This window comes from Aquila chrysaetos, chromosome 11, assembly GCF_900496995.4.
Source record: "Aquila chrysaetos chrysaetos chromosome 11, bAquChr1.4, whole genome shotgun sequence".
Taxonomy (NCBI): Eukaryota; Metazoa; Chordata; class Aves; order Accipitriformes; family Accipitridae; genus Aquila; species Aquila chrysaetos.
In genome coordinates, this window is record NC_044014.1 from 27,072,608 (window position 1) to 27,099,729 (window position 27,122).

The 27,122-nt window shown below is 35.9% G+C and overlaps 1 protein-coding gene across 9 annotated transcripts in view; it reads right to left on the reverse strand.

Moving 5' to 3' along the window:
* Window positions 1–1,050: 1,050 nt before the first annotated feature.
* POLR3A (RNA polymerase III subunit A) overlaps window positions 1,051–27,122 on the reverse strand; it is a 40,376-nt gene continuing 14,304 nt past the window's right edge. For 2 of the 9 annotated variants that reach the window (XM_030029776.2, XM_030029780.1), the window contains 18 exons: window positions 25,383–25,547; window positions 24,902–25,074; window positions 23,591–23,702; window positions 22,362–22,480; window positions 20,765–20,902; window positions 18,941–19,111; window positions 18,198–18,311; window positions 16,910–16,945; window positions 13,322–13,408; window positions 13,154–13,236; window positions 11,075–11,245; window positions 10,383–10,476; window positions 10,180–10,272; window positions 9,541–9,705; window positions 8,692–8,856; window positions 8,236–8,367; window positions 6,747–6,879; window positions 1,051–3,053 (listed from right to left, as the gene is read on the reverse strand). In XM_030029776.2, coding sequence (XP_029885636.1) covers window positions 2,905–3,053; window positions 6,747–6,879; window positions 8,236–8,367; window positions 8,692–8,856; window positions 9,541–9,705; window positions 10,180–10,272; window positions 10,383–10,476; window positions 11,075–11,245; window positions 13,154–13,236; window positions 13,322–13,408; window positions 16,910–16,945; window positions 18,198–18,311; window positions 18,941–19,111; window positions 20,765–20,902; window positions 22,362–22,480; window positions 23,591–23,702; window positions 24,902–25,074; window positions 25,383–25,547 — 2,300 coding nt within the window. In that variant the 3' untranslated portion in view covers window positions 1,051–2,904. Of the gene's footprint in view, window positions 3,054–6,746; window positions 6,880–8,235; window positions 8,368–8,691; window positions 8,857–9,540; window positions 9,706–10,179; window positions 10,273–10,382; window positions 10,477–11,074; window positions 11,246–13,153; window positions 13,237–13,321; window positions 13,409–16,909; window positions 16,946–18,197; window positions 18,312–18,940; window positions 19,112–20,764; window positions 20,903–22,361; window positions 22,481–23,590; window positions 23,703–24,901; window positions 25,075–25,382; window positions 25,548–27,122 lie in introns of those variants that run through there. The other 7 variants (XM_041127144.1, XM_030029777.2, XM_041127143.1 and 4 more) reach the window with 7 other exon arrangements.

The following is a 27,122-nucleotide window of genomic DNA, read 5'->3' on the forward strand; positions in this document are numbered from 1 at the left end:
CACAGTACTTTCAGTAGACTCAAGAAAAAAAAAAATCAAGGATCAGTTTATAAATAATGACTTACTGAGGAGTTTCTAAGCCTGACAATTAAGCAAAAGTTTACATTTGTTTTAAAACAAATGAAAGATATGGATAAAATTAGAAATCAGGATATGGATATTCATAATTAACTTAATGAATTTTGGTAGCCAATTCTTGCTTCCTTAAAAATGTGCTGCCAGCAGTACCAAAATGAATCAGGGTTCCCATCTCAGGCCTCCCACATGCAGCTGGCCTTGCTGCCTGCCTGCTGCACCATTGGCTATGCAGCTCATACTTGAGATTCTTCAGCAGCCCTACTATTCTAAGTTCAATGCCTATGTTCTACAGGAGCCAGACGGTTTAAAATTTTAAGGGCATCTGGTGATCAAATCTGAATGATAGTACCTAATTGTTCCCATAACCTAATTACTAGAGATTTTAGCATTACTTTCACAAATGTTTTTACTGTAGTAAAGTTTGTGTACTGCAGTACACAAACAATTCTGAGACATCATAAATGAATCAGTGCTGCTTTTCCATGTAAAGACGTTGGCTGTCTGGGATGTTCTGTTCTAGGGCTTCTACTGTCATCTAGTAATTTTTCAGAAAAAATTTCTTGAAAATGTAAATTAAAATGTAAATTTTAGGAAATACCCCAAAGTTCTGTATCTTCGACTGTTAACAGTAACCCTTAAAAAAAGCTGCTTATGAGCGAAATCCAACAGCTAATTCATTTACTGACTGTACAGAAAGCCCAAACAATAATTACTAATCCAGATTTCTTGTAAACAATCTATTTTTGGCTGAAATACTTATGAACTTAATAGCCTGCTCAGAGGGCAAGATGTGTTTATATTTACCTTAAGCAAGATAGGCTTTATATTACATATTCATTTAGGTTGTAAATACCTGAGATTTAAGCTCAGTAATTCTCAAATGTCTTAACTACACAAATGATGGAGATGGAGGTTATGTCAACCATAAAGTTACTACGCACAAATATAATGCATCAATAAGCAAACACAAGGTTTACATTTTCTTTATCTCTGCCTCTTTTTATTGTCATATTAAAGACAATGATAACAGATGTAATTTACTGAATACTTTTTACACATACAAAAGAGTAAACCCAGCATTTAAATAGCCACATTTCACTATATTTACAAAAAAAAAAAAAAAAAAAAAAAGACAAAGAAAAAAGAGGTGGTTATTCATTCCAATACCAACTCCACCCATTTACACCTTCAGAAGAATCTTTATTCACAAAAATACCAAGCACTTTCACTAGAATTTCCCATGGTAAAATGAAGTTCTTATCCACAGGAAAAGTTAAGGGGCTTTCTCTCCATTTGGCGCCTACCTGTCTTACACTGACATAGTTAAAATGCAACAGAGCTAGACTTCTATACAGACAAAACAGAAAGTGGCAATCTCACTGAGATCACGAAGAAAATTCACGTTTATTCTGAAATTTCTGTTGTTAAAGGGAGATAGCAAAATAGATATGGCTTTTAGAGCAGATACTAAATGTGTTACATTCTCAATCTTTACCTGCCAAAATCTAGGCAGAAGTGTATCTTAGTATCACATTGAAAACACAAAATAATTTGAGAATACCTATGTTGAATTTCACATCAGGTCTTCTCTGCATGGAGAATGATTTAAAAAATAAACAGTGGCACCTTTAGACTTACATCCTCTGAATGTAGCCTTACACTTTTTCTTTTGGTTGCCACATGAAGACAAACTGCAGCTCAAACTCGTTCATTTTCAAATGCGAGATCATCCAGCGGCCTGCTTTTACTTCATGAGTGTGCACCTTTAGCTTTTTTGCCTCTACTTTGTTTCTCTCCAACCTTGACCTGTGTTATGAGCACACTGAATATCCAAACAATGCTGAGAAGGAAACACTAAGATACCTTCCCTCCATAGCACCAGAGTAAATTTAAACATACTACACCGAAATAATTTAAGATCTATATTCATTCTGAAAACTACTCTAGTGGGCTAAAGATTAAAATACTTTCAAATTATTTCAAGGCAATGCAGGAAAACAGCTTCCCTTTCTATTTCTACTTTATATATTAAAATAAAACTAGGTTGTTCAGATGATCCTGCTCAATTATAAAACTTTTGTAAAACTAAGACTGCTGTAAATTACAGATTCCAGCAGTGTAACAGCTGCTATAATATTAAAAGCTATTTATAATTTGTAATGTTCTTGTAACAGTCTTCTCAGAATTTACTAACAGCTTTACCATTTGCAGATTCTTGAAGGTACATCCCAAAGCAGAATCCTGGGGAGCAAAACCATTTACTGGATGATAACTTGGGATAAAAGAAAAACAATTAAACAAACAAAAGCAAAGAGCAAATATTTCAAACACTTTTAACAGCACTCCTGAAGTTTAACTCAGTATGAATGAATGAAACACTCAGTTCTAGCTTTCTGAACTCTCTGTTCTTAACAGCTACAGACTGACCTCTGCAGCTCCTGTTGAGAGGCCATTTCCAAATGCACTCTGTGCAAGCTCACAGAACTCTCTTGCAGTTTTGGTTTTATTGATCACATCTGAATAGATGTGTCTAATACTGAGTTAATAACAACTTCTACCCATTAACACAAAGATCTAATTCTAGCACATGAAAAAGAAAATTTTATCAGCTGAAATCCACTTTATTTCCACTCTCTGGTACAGAGAAGCCTCTCCTTTCAGGGTCTGTAGTAACAACAGGTGGTAAATAATAGGGCAATTTTTTGATAGTATTTCACTTACCAATTCACAGTTATTGAGACATACAGAACTGATAATATACATTTCTTAATTTAAATGATGTTTTCTGCTACTTCTTGTTTTGCTATCTTGTATTATGTCCAAGTGCTACGTAACAATGGGAATATGAAATTCATTATTATCAAATATCAGAGGCCTCCTAGGAGGGGTTGATTCTTTATCTGCTTTGTGCAACAGCTTAAAAAGTCCTGTTCCAATATTCATCGGAATTCCCATGATGATGCACTCAGAAACACCTACAAAAAAAACCAAACATGTTGAACATCTGATAAGTGAGGATTTACAAAACTGTTTTCATTTGCCCATTCTGTATGCATTGCCTATCAAATCTCTTTCAAGCCTACACGTTAAAGATCAAGGTCTCTTCACTAGATAAAGTAAATTTTATGGTCATCGGATCAATATGTTATTTGTGTTGTTTAAATTCTAGATGGAAAAAATGCAACCTAACCTAAACACCTTCTCTAACAATGGAAGAGCCTCAGAAGGTTTGTTTTTGGAGAAGACACATTCCACTCAGTGCCGAGAGCAGAAGATGCAAGGCAAAGTTACTTCATGTTCATCCTCTGACACAGTGCTAAGACTTCAGTCAAATCTGGCCAAGTTCCCTTGACATGCCCGTAACTTCCCAGTGAAAGAGGCATACCGCTACTTTAGCTATACCACTTTTTTGCATTTTCACAATTCAAAAAGTGCATGTTTTGAATTTAAAGATTTAGTCTGTCCCAATTATTTTTGATAGCTATAACATTTTCACAGAAATGTGCTGACACATTTATATTCCACATCTACTCATGTATACAACTTTTCCAAAGAACATTCCACATTAAAAGCAATCTATCAGATACCAGTGGTTTTTCTTCCTCGGCATACTGTTATGATCCAAATGACACTTTCACACATTCTCAGCAGTGTAAGAATGTTGTCCTTCAAGTAAATGTTTAAGAAAATAACAATAAATAGCTGTACCTTCGAATGCACAAAGGATGCAAATCAATTTGCTTAAAATTCTGGCAAGATTTGATTGGCAATTTAGATGTATATTAATGAAGATTCTGTATTTTTGCTCTTAGACCATTGCTGCATTTCTACTACATATTTTCCAACATTATGCACTTAAAAATCTTGTGCAAAATAGAATTCTTAGGAGTCGCTTACTGTTTATTTAGGCCTCTACAGCATGCAGGTTACACAGATAAAGGAACCACCTTTCTAATACCTAGCAGAATAAAATCTATCTGGTTTTGCACAATAACCTTTCAAGCTGAGCCAACCTCTGAACCATGGAAACTGCAGTTAGATTTGGGAATCCTTCTTCCCTTGCAATACTTCCATGTATACAATTAGAAGCCCTTCCTCCCCAACTCCCTTTGGCCTCATGGACAAAATAATAGTTTGCAGCATCTGACCGCAGTCACATATAGCAGGAAATGCTCAGACAGAACATGCCATTATAACAACCAAGTGTATGTATGTTATGTACTTGCTCAGACTAATGTATACGAGAGGCCAGAGACAATCGTATCAGACAGGTGAAGATAATGATATCATTGGTGGCAGAAGCGCCAGGAGAGCACACTCCGCTCTAATGACCATCCAAGACTCCTCCAGTGCAATGTCTTTTAACGCTACCAGTTACAGTCTAGTGCAGGTCTAAACATCTGGCTGACAGCTGTGAACTGCTGCTCTCACTTTCAGCTGGGTGAAGATAGGTAGAGATGAAGCCAGTTGTACTGCTCTTATTACAAAGTTCATTTTTGACACTTCCCTTCCAGACCACCTCCTCACAAATGAACGTCACAGCAGTGATCTGTAGCTCTCAGTTACCATTCTTAAGTGCAGTTGGCTACTCTTTGGGAAGGGGACAGAAAGGTAAAGTAAATCGACTATATCTCTAAGCAGTGGCTTGCACTTGCTGATCCTGCTTCTACAGAGGATGCTGCTGGAACCGGATGTACTCCTCTGCTCTAGTTTCAACCCACTCTGCCCACTGAAATGTGGCACCAGCAGTTCTCACAAGAAAATGCCTGTCTTTATGTAGGTAAAGCAGGAATCAGCTGTTCCCCATCTTCTCCGGGGGAAAAATGCATCTTACAAGACAAAAGGGATTCAAAGGTCAGATGGTCTAAAACTATACCCACACATTCAGGAGAAGCACTGACATGAGATGCCATTCAGTTCAGCACCTATAGTTCAATTTGGGTACATACTCATTCTTCTTGGCAATGTTTGCAATTTTTTCCTGCTCTGCAGATGCAAAACCATCAGTGTGTTAAGAGTTTCTTTTCATATCAATTCAAAGAGATAACTAGTGATGGCCAGGTCAGGCAGCTGCACAGCACTTTTTTGTACAAGGAAGCCAGTATCATCTCTTCAGTTTTGGAAGACAGACAACAATTTTCTGTTTTGTCCATTTCATTTCCTTATTTGAACTAAAGCATATATATAGAAGGCAACATGAAAAGATCTTTGGTTTCCACATTATTCAAAACAAGGTTTTACCAGCTCAGAGGGGACTTAGAGAAAACATTTTATTTTGCTTACTGTCCAGGATGGAATCAGTCTCCCATAGGATCTTTGCTTTAATCATGGGCAAATTATAAAAAAAAAAAAAAAAAAAAGAAAATCCCACTCTCGTGGAATGCTGGACAGCCAGAAAGTGGCAGAGTTCTTAAAATACAAACTAGTAACACAAAGGTTTCTAACAGATTCCAGCGATTCAGAAAATATACTGTCCACAAAGCACTGTTAATTGACTACACTTTCTAAGACCACCTACAAATACATACAAACTAGTAAACCTTAACATAATACATTCATATTTTTATACTTCATTAGCACCCAGAAACCCCAAATGAGCAGTTACTGCTCCAGGATGGTATGCCTTACATAAACAGATGTTGAAGAGGGTGAAACCTGCTTGACTACTTTTCTCTGTTTAACCTACTAGATAGAGACTTGTTAACAAATCATTCCAAAATGTATGTAGCTTAAAGGAGAATGAAATCTGGGATGAATGGGGGCAAAGGAGTTTAAAAAAAGAAAAATAATTTCAATTCCAAATATTAGAGTACATGGCGGAAATGCAAAATTAAGAGACAAAGAGCATGACAAATCTCGTCTATCTGAATTTTGTTTGGCTCTATGTACATGTGCATGCATGCACTTGTGTGCATGTATACATATATTTTTAAACTTTTATCAGATTCTTTCATTAATTCAGTGAGAGTATGATTCAATGGATATTAATGAACCTAACTTTAAAACTGAAACTGATACATTTAAAAAGAAATTTCTCAGGACAGGGATCTCTGTTCTGTTAATGAACGGAGTACTGATAAACAAGGCTTCTAAATAAAAAAAATCACCACCCCGCAAGTTTTATCTATTTACATCAGAACTAACTGAAGAGGATGAGAACTTCGTGCTTCTGTTTATTTCTAGTTACAATCATCAGATAAGCAATCATTATGCACAGTATGATATTCACCTATGCTACCTGAGACACATATGTCTTTCTACTTCTTAGTAGGAATGAAAACGAAACCTAAATACTAGATTCCTTAATAAGCTCTAGGTGTTGAAGATATACAACTTTCAAAATTGAAAAAACAGAACTACCAATAGCAGGACAAATTTCCTGGTATTGCACTGAGCTATGTGGTGAGAAGTAAAACCAAATTACACAAGTCTACTTTAAGAAACATACAACAAATGTCCAACTGACTTCAAGATCTCTGATTGAGATTAGAAGTAGAGAAACATTCACCAAACCTCTAGGATTAAGAAGTATGGATTAGCATCAGGCCTGAAGTTTTTGACATGTAAGCTGAACAGAAAGCTTAACATGGGCAAAAATCCAATGCTTTGAAGAGGTTTACAGATGCTGGGTAAGGACCACAAACTGTAGCAGAATTTGCAATACCTACCACAAACAGAATCCTTCTGTCCAAAGTAGGCAGCATCAAAGAGATGGTCTGCAGTCTTTTCAAAAGAAGCTAGCATCAACACACTTTCCTTCATTTTTGCCAATCCAAACCTAGTAATGCCCAGCACTTCACCCTTGATTGATGGAAAAACCCAAAGAGAGACTATCATAATAGTGGCTGGAGGTCAGTTATGTTTGCTAAAGAAGCAAATCAAGCGAACAACAGAAATGTAGTTTTTATTCTAACACACACATGAAACAAGTAGTAAGTAAAAAGGTTACTATCTACAATATAGCATTGTCATAATATGCTGCTTCACAGTTAAACATCCAGAAGGTTAATAGTTTGGTAGTAATCAATATTTAAATAAAACAGAAGTGATTATTCATACACAACAGAAGCTGTTATAAATGATTAATAGATTTTTTTATTATTTTTTTTTTAAAGCAGGAGTATTGGAAAGATTGAAAGAAACATGGCCATGAGAAAAAACACAAAATTATAAACTAGTTGCTGAGCTACAAATTTTAGTGGGGTCTGAGAACAACTATGCTGAAGCTACTGCCTATTGTCTACCGATAAATCCAACTTCAGCTGCCAGGAGATTACAAAAGATGTTAAATCTTAATTTTTTTGCTCTCCAGAAAAAAAAGTAATTAGCTTTTTACACTAACTTTGTTTATTTCTGCCTCTGTTTCTAACAAACATCCTGATTATAACAGACTGTGCACAGAAGCACAAGTCAGAAGCACAGACAAAAGAATGCATGCTAGGAGCCTAAAAAGTGTAAAACACTGCACTCTGATGCCCTTTTCCCCCACACAGCCAGCCCTGGGGACTGCTGCAGTTCAGTACAACAAAGCCCCAGTTTTGGGAGAAGTCAGAACTCCTTCATCCATTTTACTCAAATTAAACCCTTGCACTCTGGCAGGCAAAGTGGAAAGTCTTACTTCACTAAGCATACTCAAATCTAAAAAACATATCAGATGTGAAAGAAAGAAAGTCAATCAATAAAGAACAGATACAATTTTCTACTAACAAGTTCTGGAAGACTGTTGATACTCTAAACATAATCTGATTCTATTTGTAATGTCTGTATCCTTTGACTCTTACAAACAGTGCAGCTGCTATGAACCACACCCCATGTGGTTTTCTGCACAGCAAGCCTTAAATTGCATGCATGGTTACCCAGTTGATTTTCATACCACAATTTTTAGGATTCCTATTTCCAATATGAAATTATAATTCCCTACTCATTATATGAACTTGTTTTCAGTCAAGATAGACCTTGTACTCCCTACCCCTAAGAACCAGATTAATTAAGCGTTTTGTTTGATATACAAACAACAGTATCTGGTCAGTACAACGTACAATTCTTTAAACCTATAACTGATTTCCATCTCCCTAGCTCACCCATCTTTCCCAAACATGGTCAAATTAATTTGTATGAACAGGCCAATGCAACATTTTGAAAAAGCATAGTACAAACCTTGTAAGTCATTAGATCAGACAGCAACATAACATGTCTCCTGTCAATGCTCATACCATGGTTCACCATTGTATACTGAATCTCATTGATAATGGTTGTCCGAGCAGCTTCAATTCCTAGCGTCTTCTCTACCTACACAAGAGATTATGTTAGATTAATGAAGAACCAAATGCTTGGAATAAGTATATTCCTGGAACAAATACCACCTAATGTCAGATAACACTCCATTTTCATTACTAGCCTTTTGCATTTCTCTGTTTTAAAAATATTTATAGAAAAAGCTTCTTTGAAGTGAACAGTGCTGCCAGTTGAATTATTCTCTTGTGCTAATGCATTCTGACAACTATTAGTGAAACCAGGCTTGATTAGATATCAACTGCTGCAACTGAACACAAACAAGCACTTGTAATAAAGATGTTATGGGGAAAAAACCTACAATACCCGTTTGAACATTACCTCATAAGTGTTGTTAGAGGATGTTTTTGTTCCTTTCACCCCGTGAGTAGCCATAACAGCTCGCAGATTATCACCTTCAACTAAAAGTTTATATTTTTCCTTTCCACTTTGTTCATCAATGTGAATGACAGCTCGGGAAACCTCTGGTATACCTTGCACTACAACCTTCACAAAACAAAAAAACCTAGTAACTTTGATGTGTACAGTAACACAGTATAAAAGGGTAACCCTTATCAGCATTCCAACCTATTTAGAAGCTCCAGTTTTTGGAGTAAATGCTCAATTAAAATAAATATGAAATAAGATTTCCTGCTCTTAAATACACTAGCGCAAATGTGACATTCACACTGTACTATAAACCTTACTCATTACCTACATTTTATATTTTATGCCAGATATCCTCACACTCAGACCTGGGTGTCTGAATGGTGGTAGATCCACACAACTGAAGGGGCATCCTGCCAATAATAAGGTTCATGTATCACTATTTTTAAAATCCAAAGTAGACAGTCTCCTCACAGAAAGCTGCAAAAAATGCCAGATACTGTCACATGGTTGAATTCTAGATGCAGCTGGAAGAAGATATAACTATTTCATACAACGGCTGCACTCTGAATGCTTCAGTAAATGTTGTAAGTAAAGTATCAAGGCTTCGATTTTATTTATAAAGAATAGCAACAGAGGCTTAGTTTCAGCTGTAAAGCAGTAGCATTGCAATCTAAGAGTTATGGATTCAGACTATCTCCATTGTCAATATTGACAAGAATTATTTTGTCTTTCCACCACAGAACCCCAAATTATTATTACTGATTACCTCCTACAAAAGCATGAGACAGTCTTTGTTTTTACCTTTGGTAGTTCTTCCTTCAGGGACTGCAATACATAATACATTGAACTCTTGCTATTTTCACGAGGGGTCACACATACAACTGCTTCTCCATGGACAGCAACATCCCCAGGCTTTACTCTGAGTTTAGATATGCAAATAGAGTAGCGCACAGTCTCTGCATTCACCTGTGGCAAAAGTCATCCAACAAACATCAGGGTATCTCTCTTATCATATATAAATCTGCTCAAATACATACAGCAGTCTTTCAACAGAATATAAAAAAGTGTAATGTAGAAAAATAAGCAAAAGTTATTACTCTTATAAGTTGCATGAAATACTACCCCATGCTGAGGGTACTGGCCTATATGCTACCTAATGGACAGAAATGGCATCCTTGTATTCAGCAAGACACCAAAGAAATGAATGTATGTTCTTTCATTTCCAAATAAAGGAAAAATTATTCACTTTACAAGGAAAAAAAAAGGCGGGGGGGGTGTGTGTGTGTGTGTGGAATCCAGATGTAATGCAGCCACAGGACATCCTTTGTTCACTTTCTTTTTTTTAACTTCCACTGGTCTGACTTCTGTTTCTGAGACAGGATTAAGAGACCCTTTGGAATTTACCCAAGGCATATTCTGCATAAGAACTGAACAACTCACCTCTAATCTCAGTAGTCTAATGCGCTCTAAAGACAGCTTCACTAGGATGAAACAATCATCTGGAAGAAACACCTCCTCAATATATTCTGAAATCTTTAAGAGATAAGGACAAAATACTTAGCGTGTGAATATGGTTAAAATGCCCCATAGCAATTGGCTAATGTTTACATTTAAAGCATTGGCAATAACACAATTTTTCCCACCTCTCCTAATAAAGTTTTCTCAATTCTTCCTTTAACCAGACGGGCAAAATCAGGATCATCATCTTTGTCCAACTGTGCTGTTATAATAGGGGTGCTATAAAGAATAAACACACAAAAAAAACCCCACTTAGGAAATTGCTCAGCTAGATTACAGATGGCAATTTGAGTTACAGGTGGCCTTATGGAACCGATCTCATCATCTAGAGTAGTATTTAATAACATAAAGAGACCTTCAGCTTCCTCAGGTACATTTAAGAAAATTATTGTTCATTTACTTCAGGCTAGTAAAAACAAGCACACACACAAGAGGTTATAACATAACAAACTAGTGACTATTTTCATGGCGTACATTATTCTAGTATTATTTAAGTGGATACCTAGGAATAGGTAAGTCTCAACTACCACTAAACATCAGAAAGTTTCACAATATATGAGACACCTAATGGAATATTAAATTGAGGAAGTAACTACTTTACCTCATTTGATTTTCAGGAAAATAAAACTTCTCTCTTCTCTGCCCTAAGTATCACTTAGTTGGACAGACGTTAGATTTTTCGTATTTTGCTATTCCATGGATTCAATGTTATCTAATATATTATTGAGAACAGGGAAATGCTATCACATATTGCAAATGTATCCATCAGGTTTCACTTAAGCAAAAGAAAAAAACAAAACCAAAACAATGTTAATACCTAATAGCCTTTGAAGCATTAATGATTTCTTTGATTCTTGGCACACCCAAAGTAATGTTCATCGAAGCAACGCCAGCAAAATGGAAAGTCTTCAGAGTCATCTGTGTGCCAGGCTCACCAATACTCTGTGCGCAAAGAGCTCCTACTGCAGAACCAGGCTCCATCTGTGCCCTGATAAAGAAATTCTCTCATAAAAAAATACAGAAAGAGACATAGAACTCAAAAAGGCATAAAATCCTAAGCAAGCACAGACAAACTACACTGGCAGATAATGAGAAGTTTGTTAAATTTTTTTTTTTTTTTTTTTTTTTTAATGAACAGGGGAGAGGTTAAAAGGTCACCAATACTCAGGACACTGATCTCATGCAAGGCAAGAAGATGCCCTGTTACACAGACATTCCACAGAGGCAGTGTAAGATCCACAACAGAAAACAAAATGTTTGCCCTCTTCCTCCAAAGCATCAAGCAGTAGATTCAGGGTTGCCCATTCAGGGAAATCCCATATGCTAACTTATCCAAAACTCCCCTTTATATGTTTAAGCGTGAGAGACCTCTATTAAGTCTTCTTTTAAGTAATTATTATGCAGATTACTTTTTAATCAGAAAAAAATCCAGATATTAATGTCTTCTTGTTTTCATCTTATTCAAAAACCCTATACTGATGACCTACTTTCCCTTCAAGTTATGCATGTAATGGGCTCATTCCCACATTTGCCCCTTTCTAAAATTTACGTACTTTGAGAACTGGTTGTCCTTACAGAACAAAGAATGAAGACCACTACACTACACTATGTATTCTCAAAATGAGATGTGAGGGGTGGTTTACATTCTCCCATACAATTTTGTTCAGATCCTGCAGTTCGCATTCTTCAGCTTGCACAGAGTGCAATGTGATCTGCTTTTCTAGAGCAAATACAACCTCTGAACTTAAGGCACAATAACACTTCCTAAATCAATCTATCTAACTCATAGCAGTTTCTTGCATTTTCCTCAATGAGCTCTTACCAAGTAAAAAAGCTGTCTAATAGTTATTTAGCTTGTACCATCTAAAGGAATTAATTCTGGGTGACTGTAAAACAAAATTATTTAAATAGAGGTTATTGTTTTCACTATTATTTGGAGACCTCTTTACATTCATGTCACATCTATCCAAAAATTGCTGAAATCTCAGTCGAGAGATTTCTCCTGGTAAAATGACAACAGTCTATAATACAAAAACAATCATCATAGCAATGAGATCCTTTCCAAGGGTACCATCTTTCGGTTGTCAGATCAACATAATATAGTATGCTAAACCAACTTAATACAGTAAAATAGGCAATTCATGTTTAAGAACACTTAAGACAAACATAAGCAAGTAATCTTAATAACTGAAAGCAGAAAACTGGTAATTGTTTTAAAATAGTTATGTTAAGAATTTACGTATACATTAATTTTCTAGAAAAAGAAAAAATACTAGTAAACAACTAATGCAGGTGAGTGTGAGGCCACAAAGCAGCTGTCACCAATGGCTGCACGCCAATGAACAAATCCAAGCAGTCTAAGTTAAATGAAACAACTCTTGACAGGTAAGAGTTGAAACCATCTACACTACCACTATCTTGTTGGAGACCAAGAATAACAAACAAAAGGCTCCTACAAGTACATAACAGATTCAAGAACATGTTAGCATAAAGTGTGACATAACTCTTCAGATGGTGTAGGTGAAGAATAACCATTAAGATTCACATGGATTTGAAACTGATCTATTCAGACATCATTTTGCATGGACTCTTTGGAGGTTTGGAACAATCTCCTGTGAGAGGGGGAGAAAGGGAACATGTCTGCCTTAACAAGCCCACCTGCAGATGGTGATGCCTTTTTTTTTGCGGGTTTTTTTTGGCATTTTACCTTTGTCTTGCAAGGTTTATATCACTGAGGCCAACTGTTTCTTATTCTTTATTTGTATTGAATTCACAACAGAACCAACATTCTTATATTAAAAATAGCAAAATACACTCCTAGATTGCAAAAAAATCAGTAAATACTGAATTGGGGCGGGGGGGTAAACTGACAGAAAATAACAGGCTAAACACTTACCTCATGTATTTGTCCCTACAAGTCTCTAGAAACTTCTCTAGTTGTGTTGGAGTAATCCTATCCAACTGATATAAAACTCGTGGCTGAAAAGAGAATACAACAGTTGGAAAAGCAATAGCTTACGAAGATTTAAAGTAATTACATAATCACCCCCTTGAAACTATTTACCTCTGTTGTGCCATTGTCATTAATGCCGTACTTGTCCCTAGTTTTTTTAATCTTCTCAGAAACACCTTTGATGAATTTTTTAATTTCCTGAAATTACATTAAAACAACAGTAAGCAAAGACACGGTCTTCATATTGAAGTCTTCAGCAGTAAGTTACTTGCTTAGAGCTCCAAATGGAATGTTTACAATAATAAATTAACAATGCACAATATGAAAAGAGGAACATCAAAACTTAAGACACACACATACACTAGAATTTAGCAAACCAGATTCACTCGTGTAACCACAAATTAGTAGCAGTACATGAAATATGGTCCACGCTGAATAAAAGCATCCTTCCTGAGCACACACTGAAAACTTAAAAGAGATTTGACTTTCGTTGATCCTTCCTTCCTACCCATCACTTACTAAAACTGATTCTACCATCAAAAAAAACCCCAAACCTAACAACAAAAAAACCCCTCAAAATTCTTATTTCTCTGTATACTGACAAACACGTTCTCACTCATTTCTCAGTATTTAAAACAAGTCAAAGCAGAAAGACTGTGGCATGACAGGAAGTATATAAAGGACACCTCCTGGATAGATTTCAGAGATTCAAGATGTACTTCATTTGGGGGGGAACACCCCGCCCCCCCAAGGTGATATATACACATCAGACTCTACCTAACATAGTTCAAATAACTTCTCTATGTTGTAGACAGGTCTCGCAGACAATTGCATTTAATGTGTAGTAGTACCTAAGTCTTTCACTCTCTTACCAAGTTTACCCAAAAGTATTTCTAGCATTCTTTACTGGAACATAAATTGAAACAATACTGTCGGAAAAATATCCAAAATTTCTATGAAACATCATTCAGGCATTACGTGCTTTGGATGTAGATATGTACACTAGAAGTCATGAAGTATGAGGTCCACAATTAAACTCTTCTATAAAAGTACACTCAGTGCAAGTCATTACGATAACACAGACTTTCAAAACCAAAATATAAACAAAAAGCAAGAAGAAATCCTTCCATCTACTTCAACAATGATTTAAGAAAGCCTCCGTGGAGGAGTGAATAGTTTGATTTTTAAGAGTTCTTTTAAACCCTTTCCACCCAATTAGTCCTGCCTGACAACGAGGATGATGATTATATAGTATCACATCTTCTGCACTCAGTACTGGACTCCTTCCAACCACTGCATTAGCTGGGCACTGAAAATTACTTGCAATATTTTTTTTATTTTTTTTTTTTTTACAACTGAATTCAGAAATCATTATCAAAACATTTCTATTACATCCTAACAGAATCCTCAGATTCTCAAAGTAACAATATTTAACTGGTTATTCAAGGTATTTTCAGACAGTACATTATTTTCTGTGAATACTAGAACAAAACTCAAATGAAAGAACTGACAACAGAAGTGTGCTACTGGAATGGATGCTTCAAGTTGTTTCCCCAGTTGGATGACAACAGGATGCATTCATACATTTCTGCCCCGTTTGCCCTCCAGTTAATTAATATTAATTAACAAACAAAATATTTTGCCATTTTAAAGGTTTTTGACCCTGAAATCTTTGCATAAAATTGATAATTTGATTTATCTCCTAAAAAAAGTGTTAAGTAATAATGTGGTATTAGAAAAATTAATTTTTTTACTACAGGTACATTAAAAAAAGAGGAATATTGCAGGACTTGCAGAAGATCACCCAGAACATTCAATCTAGAGAAAAGAAAACCATTAAGGAGAGATTTTAAAAGTAATTCTATCTTGAAAGATGCTTCTTTTGTGAAAAGGCAGGAAGGGAAGAATGTAAGGGGAAGAAGGCAGAAGGTGTAACACTAAGTTCTCCCTCCAGAACACTGAAGACTAAATTCTTTTAAATGTTCACCTACCCACATAAAACCAGGGGACAGTAATAATAAACCACACCACCACCACCTCAAAAGAAGTTGTCATACTGACTGAATATTTAGTCATTTGATCATATGGAGAAAGGGCAGACTTAAGATCAAAACAGGATAGGACTGTAAACAGCATTACGGCAAACTATTTATTGTCAACTTTTCCTCTTTTGACAGTCCCCAAGTACCAAAATACTTAAAAACAACCCCCAAAACCAAAAAACCCTCCAGCATACTAAATCGTTATATATCATTCTGAATTGTAAAAATAAGGTACTCAATTGATACATTATTTCCATGCACTAGAGCCAAAAAAGAAAGGTGAGAAATCAAAGATAAACCTCTGCAGAGATTTATTTTTCATTGTCAAAAGCTTTATTCATGCACAAGAACTAAAAGAGGAAATGACCTATTCATCTCACCTTTCAATTATCTGTTGGCAGTTTATCCAAACTATGGATTAATTTATGCTACAAATAGAAAGAAAATGTAGCTCACTCTTTGCTGAGCCTGTTTGTCTCTATGGAGCTATCACCTCCGGTGCAACACTGTCCTCTATGAGCACAGCTGTGTAACTTCCAGAGTGAGCTCAAGAAACCACTGGTTCTTTCACATAGTCTAAACCTATAAAGTCTTTTAGCCTGGACCTGTTTAACAAAATGGCACCAAACTGACTCAGTAAGCTCTGGCTCAATGTGGGCCTCGTCAGCTCCTACAGAGCCAATGTTTAGTCAAAATAGCAGCCAGGGTATAAAGCCCAGTCGCTCCGGTGTTTGCATCATGTTTCCCAGCACTTACGCTGGTGGGATCATTTATATACATGAAGCACTGCTAATATAAGAATCCTCACAGTTAAGAAGCCCACTGAAATGCAGAGCAGTACAGACAATCCCACAAGATTCAGCAATAATCCATTTGAATCCAGGCAGATCCATTAAGTCAGCTCTACGTATGCCAGCACTGACTGGCTGTGCGCTGAGCATTTTCCATGTTTGCACCACACTCCACAGCACTCAATATTCTGTCATCTCCAAAAACCACAGAAAAATGATTGAATTTTTTTTGTTGTTTAAATTGTGAGGGTTTCTAAAGATTTTCCCAATTTCAATAAGAAAACAAAAATTTTCCTTCACCTCTATCTTAATATACTCAAACACATTAAAATATTAACACAACTGAAACTGTGCCAGCCAACAATCTGCTTGTTCATCAGTTGAATTCCCTCCAGTGAGGGCAGAGTGCAGGCAGAATGAATGCTAGTCTGTTTGAAAAATGCTATTTAGACATACTGTTTTCTGATCAAGAGTGGATAAACCCATTACAGGAATCTCCTGGTAAAATAACAGTGAGAAGAAATATCTCTGTTCTGGAAGGGAGGAGTAGAGGAAGAGACAGGAGAACATCAGAAAAACATGCTAATATCCTTAAAGGTTGTAGAATGAGTTTTAGAAAGGAGAGTCATGTACTAAAAGAAAGCTTCCTCAAAATCCTCAAATTTTAACTATGGGGATTAATTCACATGTCATGGTTTTCAGCATTACAAAGGAATTGTGTAAATTATTGTGATGAACACCTACATTATAATTCAACAAGCAGTAATGTATATATGCTAATCAGTTACTTTAGCACTATACACACATCTTTAGCTAAAAAGCACTAACATTAAGGTTCACACAGTGCACACACATGCTACAATTACCTCATTATATTTTTCATAACCTGTCTCAGTTAATGTCTTCAAGGATGAACAGAAAAAAAAAAAAAAAGAACAGGAAAGAAGAAAATGTAACTGTCTAAAACTTAAAAATCTTAAGTTAAACTAATTACCATTAAGGTGATGTAGCCACATCTGTGCTTCTGAAATTAATAGCAATAATTTAGATTTTCCTGATATGATTAAAAAGATGTACATCTCAAAGAATAGCTTAATCTCCGAACTCTGATATTAGTATATTGCATATTTTTTCCCTTCAGAGATGCAGTTAAGATTTACATCATATTTCAAGTATGGATATAATTATTTTTTCAACTCTATTCTAGCAATGGAATTGCAAATCAGGTTCATAAACAACGGCTTACTAGTTTTGTCACAGTCTGCTCTGAAGCACTCCGATCTATTAAAAAGAAACCCTTCAAAAGCAGGTCACTAAATTCATGTTGTTCTCATCACTGCCAGAAATTGGAAGGTTCATCAAGGTAACAGCTTTATGTGCCCACAGGCAGGTTAATTCTACAATTTTTATCACTGTCTCCCAAAATAGTCTTAAGTGTGGCTGCTCTCATAAATATTACAATTGCTTAATACTCTTTCAAACAAATTGACTTTTACGATTCAAAGTGCAAGCAGTCAGGTGAACGTTCACTCATCCTTAAATGACATGTAAGTACTCCCCAGAAGGTAAGTCCTGTCCAGCAAAGCACATCATATGACAGAAGTTTTTTGCTGGATTAGTATCATAAGAAAGCAAGGTAAATAGGTGTACGTGTATAGCTGGTGTTTCTATTACACGAAAACAAGCAAATGAGTAAAAACAGTTTTTCAGAAAGCTGATAATATCAAAACATATGTGTAATAATGGAGTATGAGACTCACTACTAAGCAGTTTCTACATAGAGTCAATAAGTATTATTTCATTTCTGACATCCCAGGGGAAGCACATAATTACTCTACCATCTTGCTATGGAGAGAAATTCCAGCAAGATATCTCAGATCAGCAGCACCTTCTACTCAAAGATCACTAGATTTTTCTCTCATTTCTAAAGTTCCTGTGGTGAACATGAACAACTACCATAATAAGAATTAAAATTACTAGTCCTCCTGTCCTGCCCCCTAAATGTACAGAAATATATTACTAAACAAACCACTACTGCTACTAATGCATAAAATTCAGCCATTGCTCCTACAGATTGATAAGACCATTTTATTTAGTTTCCTTGATTTATAAGGAAAAGGTAGTCACAATGTGATAAGAAAGTGAGACAATTACCTGCAGAAAACTGTCTCGGCAGCAAAGAAATTCACTCTTCTTCATGATGGACTCAGATGTTAACACCAATTCATTTTTACTAAGGGCTGGTTCACTTCGGCATGGATATACAGCCTTCAGAGGAAAAAAAAATACTTTTCACATAAAACATATGCACAGTATACACACATTTCTAATTCTATCAATTTATTATACTCACATTACAGAAATCTGAACAGTCATTTCAGCAAAAGGCTTTTATCTTTGGGGGCCCGGGGTGGGACAGGGAGCAAAAGCAACAAAAACCCCCACAAAACCAAACCAAACAATACCATTCTTCAAACATCACAGTATGTCCAGAGTTATTCAACAACACACCAGGCCTCTGACCTAAGCAGCAGTTCAACACAAAGAACATGCATGTCTTGATTTAATAAGGAATTACTTTGTGTAATACAAGTCCAGGACCCAACTAAGCCAGTAGTAATTTATCTAGTGAGTTGGGTATTAGGCCCTAGAACTATGTAAGCACAGAAGAAAATTCTATTTTACACAGCTTATACACAGTTTAGTCTTAGTTGCTCTGTTCTAATGTCAACAGTATCTATAACTCTTAGTATACACATGCTGAAAGAATGACCAGAACCACTCAAAAAGGTAATTTAAAAATAAATTCTTCAACAATTATCCCCATAATTTATGACTTCCTCCTACATGCTCAATAATCTTTTCACACTTCCAACAAAGATTTCAGTAATCCTTACTCTGATATTGTCTAGAACTCGCTTGAATTCCAGCGGTTCATCCTTCCCTTCCATGGCTGCAGGATCCAAGCCATCTCCTCCATAAATAAACTGTATAATGTCACCAGTAGAACTTCTAACTGTCAAATCATACTGTGAGCAAAGATCTTCAAGTGATTTTACCAGCCGCCTCTGAAGGGGGGGAAAAAAAAAAAAGCACAAGGAAAGTAAATGGGATCTTTTTAAAAATAGCTATTGATTTGAATTACAAAAAGTATAGAAACTGGACTGAGGAAATAAGTCTGACACAGTGATTAGCAGGCATGAAAACCTATTTTAAGTCATACATTATCCCTAGGGCTTTACTGTACATTCCCCAGAACATGAAAGCCAACATTAATAAAATTTAAAGCAACAACACAATTCTCCACATTTAGAAATTCCATCATATAGGAAACCTAACGCTAAGCTGCAAGAACCTATTATAGTCTGAGGAATTCGGGGGTTTTTTGACAGAACATTCATATTCTTCCAAGCAGGTTTATTTCTCAAGGGATACAACACTTTTTGCATATGGAAGCAAAACCAGTCAACAATTATTTTCACTGACAAAAACCAAAGAGCTCATCCATCAAAGCCAGTAGATGCTATTTTTCTACCAGTGTTAGGTACTTCTCTTACATTAATTCATTGTGTTGGGAAATCCCTTTACTACCATCTTCCTTCCTCTGTCTCCCCAAAAAGATGGTATGCTATGAAGCATTAATGGTTAAAAAGGATTTTACCTGAAAGATGGACTTCATTGTTACATGAAAGTAAATTAGCTCACTAAAGAATATAAATTGGTAATTTTTTTTCACTGAGGGAGAAAAAGGTAAGATGAAAGAAGTGTTAAGATTTTTTTTTTTTTTTAAATTCCGAAGTCCAAGTGCTACAATTTATTCATGTAGGCTAAAAGTTGATGAGTGAAAATATTTTGGAGGTTGCTTATTATATTTACATATGTTTGTATATACTCACACACATACAAACATTATTCTGTTACTTTGGGAGACAAATAGTCTAATTAGTCACCCACCCCGACAGGAATTGATTTCGGTCTTTGTAGAGTTACTTGCATATCTCTGAATGTGTCCCTACCCCCAGGTTATCTTGGCTTTTCTCCTGCCTGTTACACTAGGAAGAGGACTATACTTAAAATACTACTTAAATACTTCACTGAAGTCTTAAAACTGCTCATATAGCAGGAAGTTTTGTTGGAGAGACATTTGTTTTCACAGGAGATAAAGCCAAAGATCTTATGGAACTTGAAGACCAAGTCTATACAGCCAAGGTGCCTGTTACCTAAAGAGGACAGATACTGAAAGGGAGTTTTAACCATATTTCTGCCATCCAGATAATCTTTTTTAAATAACCCAAACCAAGGATTTGTGTTTTCTGTTTCTCATTGTTGAAATACCGTATCTGAAAAAGCACTCACAACTCAAATTTTTATTATAATGTATGGACAAAACTTCCATCATTCACATGGGTTTTTGGAACACACACTACAGAGAAAGTAGTCCTCAATAATTCCATAGGACAAGGGCTTTTATCACCCATATTCAAGAGGAAACAGCTTAATACAAGCATGTTACCGTACCATTGCCTGAGGTCTGGTTTACAAACCTCACCTACTGGAGCAAAGTCATCTATTTCACAGTATAAATTACTCTCCATTACATTCAGAACAAACACACACATACAAAATGAATGCACTTCTCCCCCATCCCTCACCTCAACATGCATATAAGAAATATCCTCCTTTTGCACAGCTGATAAAAATCCTACTCCACTGACAGTTACCTGCATATATCCAGTTTCGGCTGTCTTTACAGCTGTGTCAACCAGACCTTCTCGACCAGCCATTGTATGAAAAAAAAATTCAGTGGGGGTCAACCCAGAATAAAAGCTATTAGCAACGAAGCCTTTTGCTGCTGGGAGCTACAGAGAAGAGCGGGGAAAAAAAAGGTTAAAATTCAACACACATTCTGTATGCATGTTACAGAAAAACACATTGTATGTCATCTAAATTCTTTCTGATAGTTAGCCAATACATACACAAACACAGAGCAGTCGTCTCAGCTGCATTTAGCTTTGAAGTTCAATGTTTGTATTTTAGTTCTGAACAAAGGCTTCAAAACCCTTGCCTAGTTCTTCCAAACTAATCTAATAGACTTTCTTTCTCCACCTGCAAGCCTTGTCATGCTTCTAGCCATTCCTTGCAAACACCAACTTCCAACACTTTGGCCTCCCTTAAAGTTGCAAAAATTGAAAGGGTGATAAGAACGTTCATTTTGCAATAGTATAACAAAGGTATTTGCAGTGCTGAAGACTAAGGAATCTAGAAAAAATATGACTGGATCTATGTACATAACTAATTCTTTCAAATGGTTTGCTCGCACCTCTGAGAAGAGTTCTTGCCAATGAACTTTATGCAGACATCCCTTTAAGTCAAATAACACCAAACTGTCTCCCTGATCACACAGAACAATGTATAGCCTACAAAGAGCTTCATCTTAGAAGCTCACTTTTTGCTGTTATTTAACAGGTAGTCCTTTCTAGTTCAGTAAAAAAGCTATAGTTAAAATTTAACTTTTTCCTTCTCATCTAATCCATGAAGTATTTTTTCTTCTTTAATTTATGCAGGAAAGAAAAGATTTCACATTGCAGAACTCAGAAGTTGAAATGTGGACATTTAGTGACAAATTCAAGTGTCATGGCTACCATCCGACACTTGGGTTACCTAACACACCAACTAGATTGATGGCTGGTACCTAAAACATTCTCTACCAATCATTAGATTTCAGATAGCAGTTTAAAAAAAAAAACCTAATCTCACTGAATTGTATTAACAAGTGCATGAGACTCCTTATTGCTTCATGCAGAACACAACTCAAACACAGAACGTTCAGAGTGACCCATGATATCTATCTATCCTAGTGAAAAAATTTAAAACAAACAAACAAACAAACCCCACCAGACTCCAGAATGGTTTACCTGGCATGTTTCACCTGTCTAAAGATACCAACACACACCCAGCAGTTGTCCTGAAAAGTCTTAGTGCAGTGAAACAGAACAAAGAGAGAAACTTTAACAAACTATTTTTAGGACTCTCAAGAGAACCAAAAAATCTATCATCAGACTTCCCTTAATTTTACCAAATTAGAAAGGTCTAAGCAAGGCTTAGCTGTAAAAATTCAAGCTAACTAGACATCCTATGGCAATTCACAACACTACCATTAACTACAAAATCACATTCAAAACATTTTACGTGTACCATATGTGGTCCTTTTCCTTCACCATGTCATGACAACACATCCTATCACATGTCCTTCTCAAAATGGTTTAAGGCAACTTGTTTCACTTTTCTTTACAGTGTATTGTAAACATACAGAATTACCTTAGAATGCTTCTCAAAGTGAGGCAAGGATCTGTTCTCAAATCCGTCAGGAACTCGGGATCCACTAATAGCCTGTTGACCGACACAAGCAATCATCTGGGATATATTAATGAAGGAGCCTGAAAAGAAAGAAAGAAAAAAAAAAAATCTCACTCACAAATGTGGAATATCAGTGCTGCTCTGATGAGCTGTCTTCACTTATATGAAGACCTATTATTTAGCTTTGTAATTTGTAAAAAATGCATTTAGAATTGCAACAGTTAAAGAAGCTTTCTGTTACCTGTCCTGTAAATTTCAGCACTTATGCAGAGACTGACAACTAAGTTAGTCTGTGATATAGCTAACAACTCCTTTTAAATTTTTTTTCTTTGGGTCATAGACATTCATGCCACTACTACTTGACTACAGTCCTTACAATCCATAATATGAAACAGGGTGTTTTATACAACCCGTGATCCTAACCTACATATTTTGCTTCAAAATTTCTGCAGTAAACATATTTTAACACCATTTTTTATGAAGGGTTCAGTGTCTACCAAGATTCCTAGAACAAATTAAGTCCAGAGAATTAAGTCACTAATTCAGAAGTTTTATTTGCTGAACATGTTTGCAAACAATGCCCCCCCCCCCAATTATACACTTAATATATCCTCCTTAGAGTTCAGTATTTCTTTAGAAGTACAAAATATCACCCTGAGGCTTTCCACAATTTATTAGAGACAGATAAATAAAGGCAAAGATTTAAGTGATTTCTTCAAATTGTCATAGGAAACAAAGGAAAGCTGAGATAAGAATTTGAGTATAAAACAAATATTTACTACACAGGTGGTCCTTCAGAAACAAAGCAGAGAAGATGGCTGAATTATTAGTTCAATTCTTAATATATCATTTCCAGCTGATTTTTGTATGTGATATACATACTTGAAGTCAGAAATGCAACTGAAAACTTCTTACTGATTAATTAATTCAAGTCTTAAGAACATCTAAGGTTCCAATAGGATGTTTCTTCAACTTGTACGAAAAATTTAAAGATACAAAAACTAGCACATCATGATTTTAATTACCTATACCCAACCTGTACTTACTCAGAGGAGTCACTTCAAATCTATACGATGTGAATTTAATACTTGCACAACTGACTGTATAAAATAAGCTATAAAGACAGAACACGTAATTTTGAGAACAGTAAAGGAGCAAGCAATCTACTGCCAAAGCTTAGCTATCCCTACCTTTAGAACCACAGAGAGCCATGATAAGGGGACTGTTGCTCTTGTCCAATTCTCGAAGACAGGCACTGCCAGCATGATCTCTGATAACAGAGAGTTCTTTAAGGATTAAGGCCTAAAATCCAAGATTTCAGAGATTCAACATTTGTTAAAAATACTATACACAAATAGTACTCCTATCACTTGCCAGCAATACCATCAGTAGTTAAAGGGAACTCAAAATACAATAAAGAAACCTAGACTTTGGTTTGGATAAAACAAGTTTAACTTTTAACTTGCATAACTTTCCAGTTTGCTGCACAAAAAGTCTTTGTTGGGATGAGACAGGGGTAGGCAGGGACATGACAACCTCTTTTGTCAGCAGCACCAGCTTAAGCTAAACTGAGCATTGAACTAAGCTCTAAGTCTTGCTGCACTATGTGAAAGATTACCACAAAAAATTGTATTTTTGGACTGCTTTCAGAGAGTACAATGCTGACATCTCCAATTGTTAAGAACGTAACAACTGTATAAAAAGAACATTCTAGGACATACAGAGGCATCTGAAAAGAGGAAGAGTGGAAAAGACTGCAGGACACTTCTTTCAGCCAGAGTACCACTTCAAACTGGACAACTGTGGCAGTACTTCATCATACGGTGGGGTTTTCTGGTTGTTTGTTGTTGTTTTTATTCTTTTTTTCTTTCTACTTTTTTTTTTAAAGGTAAAAATTAGACATTGACTAGCCAAGAAGATAAATGTATAAAACCATAAAAGACAATGAACGAGTATTCTTGAGCTAACTTCATTAAGTCCCTGTCCATAAGCTTTTTTGGGCAACATTCATTGCTCTTCATTGAAATTTCTACAGAAAAAAGAAAAAACCCAGCAAAACTAAAGTCCACTTAACTTTTTCCCCAATAAGGGGCAAGAAAACACTTGCATGTAAACAGATCTATAACTAAAGGCATGTTTTGCTTCTTGTATTAGGGTCTTTACTGTTACTGTTCTTTATTAACTTAGCAAATATTGATAAATGTAATTAACTCTGTTCCAATTAACTACATAATTTTATTCTCTTGTATGTCACCACAATAAATCCAGCCAGGAGGGAGGGAGAGAGCATCTCAGTTGTTTAGTATTTAGCTAATATTTTTAGATGCATACAAGCATCTAAATGTTAAGCCTAGATGGACTCAGCTAAAGTTGCATACCTAGGGACCCTATTTGCTTGTATTTTTAGGTTTCAGAGGACAACTTAGAAATTCACAATTTACATTAATATATTCATGAAGTCTCTACTCCAACTACATAGCAATTTAAATTAAAAATTTTACCTCTAGTGTCTCTTCTGCAGTACAACCAGGCTGCTGCTGTAGCTTGCCAGTGTTCAGAGCTTCAATATACTCATCACATTTCTTATAGCCAGCATTCAGGAGCTCATACTTCGCTTTTAGCAGGCCCTGCCCCGGGGTTACATCTCCAATTCCAATTGAAAAGCCACGATTAGCTATTGTTTAAAAAAAAAAAAAAAAAAAAAAAAAAAAGGAAAACAAAAAGATTATATTGATAGCGCAATCTCATATAGAGAAAACAAATTAAAACCAGGAAATATTATCATCAGGAACTTTATTTTTTCCTCCCATCACATGACCATCATAAGCACTTCATAAGCACAATCAGTTGTTTCACAGTTTCTGTCAGCTTCACAACTAGCTTATTTTTTTAAATACAGTACATCATATTTGAAGCAAAAATCTTGCTTGATTGCTCTGTATTTCTGCTTTAAGATACTATTTTACAAGGAAATGTACTTACAAAGATAGACGGGAGCAAGTCTGGCTAGTCGTGACATGGCATCCGCAGCTTCTACCTGTCCCCAGTCTCTCAGCAAGATGTAGAAGATGTTGTTCTTGGATCCTGAACCTAAAGTTCCTTTGTCCATACTGCCACTCATTAACTCACTGTTTTGAATTGTGACATCTAGAAATAAAAAGGCAAAAAGAATTCATTGGTTTTTCTAAAACATTACCTAAACTCTAGTAATCAGTTATGGAGTAGGCTTATAAATAAAAGCTCTGTTCATGAAAAGAACAAAACCCAAAGACAGACATTTAATGTATCTGTAGAACTGCATGAGTAAGTATGCAAGGGGAACAGCCTACAAGCTGACCTTACTAACTTAAGTTAAAATTTATTTCCCTCCCCCCTTAGAAAGGAAACTGTATCCAATTTAAGACTTGTGAGAAACATTGTGAATAATCCTTTTTGTTAAAAATCTAAATACAAATTTAGCTTCATTAATCAGAAAGAAGACTTCAATCAATCTTACCTGTCCAGAAATAAAAGTCCTCAATCATGCATATTAAACCAATGTTATTTATTTATTTATAAAGTAGATCAACAAAATTTCAGAAGTGAAGTTACAGTTCTCATTCAAAGATTCTGATATTCAGTTCAACTGAAATCACCTCTGGAGGCACAGCTTAAATTTAAAAGACACACCGGACTCGGACGCCTCTAATTACGTGCATATCATAACGACATCCATCTTGCCTGTAGGCCTGTGCACACTACCTCTTTTAGATTACTTCCTCTTGCTTCATCAGGAACCTTCCATTTCAGGCACTGAATCTTCCTTACAAGCTTTAGCCTTTAACCAGTTAAAAAGTATCTTCTGTACATGAACTTTAGACATATTTTCTATGAGACCAGTATAATATATGTTCATCCTTAACTTCATTATGCATCTTTCAAAGAAGAACTGGCACATCTAGATGGATCCAATTTAAATCATTTCATGCAGAACACTGTAGATGTTTGCACACTGTACTCTATGCTTCGAATTTTCAATGTGAATTTAGGTAATCATCTTCTTGAACCAGAGGTCACTGCTCTAACACTTATTATATACAATCAAAATATGATACCAGGATTTCTTGAGACTTTGAAGAATTTGCAAAGAACTTTCTGAAGAGATTAGTGTTCCTTCAGAAATTACGTTTTTTCAGAGAACTGAACAGAGCCACCAATGAAATCCAAAAGTTTTCCACATCATCTGCTACTGTTGAACTCAGAAAATGGAAAATCTTCCCATACTTCCTAAAATGAAAAGACTGCGGAGCAAAGAAGATGGCCTATGTTCACACGAGTGTGAACAAGATTGCTTTGTTGCGTTTCACCCCACATTCCTTAGAGGCTGAAAAAAAATTGTGCCGCCGTGTTTATAACCAACTTCACAACCATGGAGTGGTCCTATCTTCTAAAGAAATTGCTCAGAGGCTGGTGTAGAGTGGATTTAAGTCCCAGCTGGTAAATTCTTTCTCACATCAGCATTGCACGACAGAATTACTGGAAATCAATGGTTCCTCACTAGGTTCCTTAAATCACACCTCTGAGCAGCAAGGAACCAAGCTAATCCTGCCTGCTCAAGTTCTTTTCCAGCTGTTACCACATGAATGTTAAATTAATAGCAAGCAAAGCCTTGCTCATCTCCTACAGCCTTTTCAATCCTGATGCTTTGCATTCCATCCACCACTCTGACCTCCCTAACTCGAA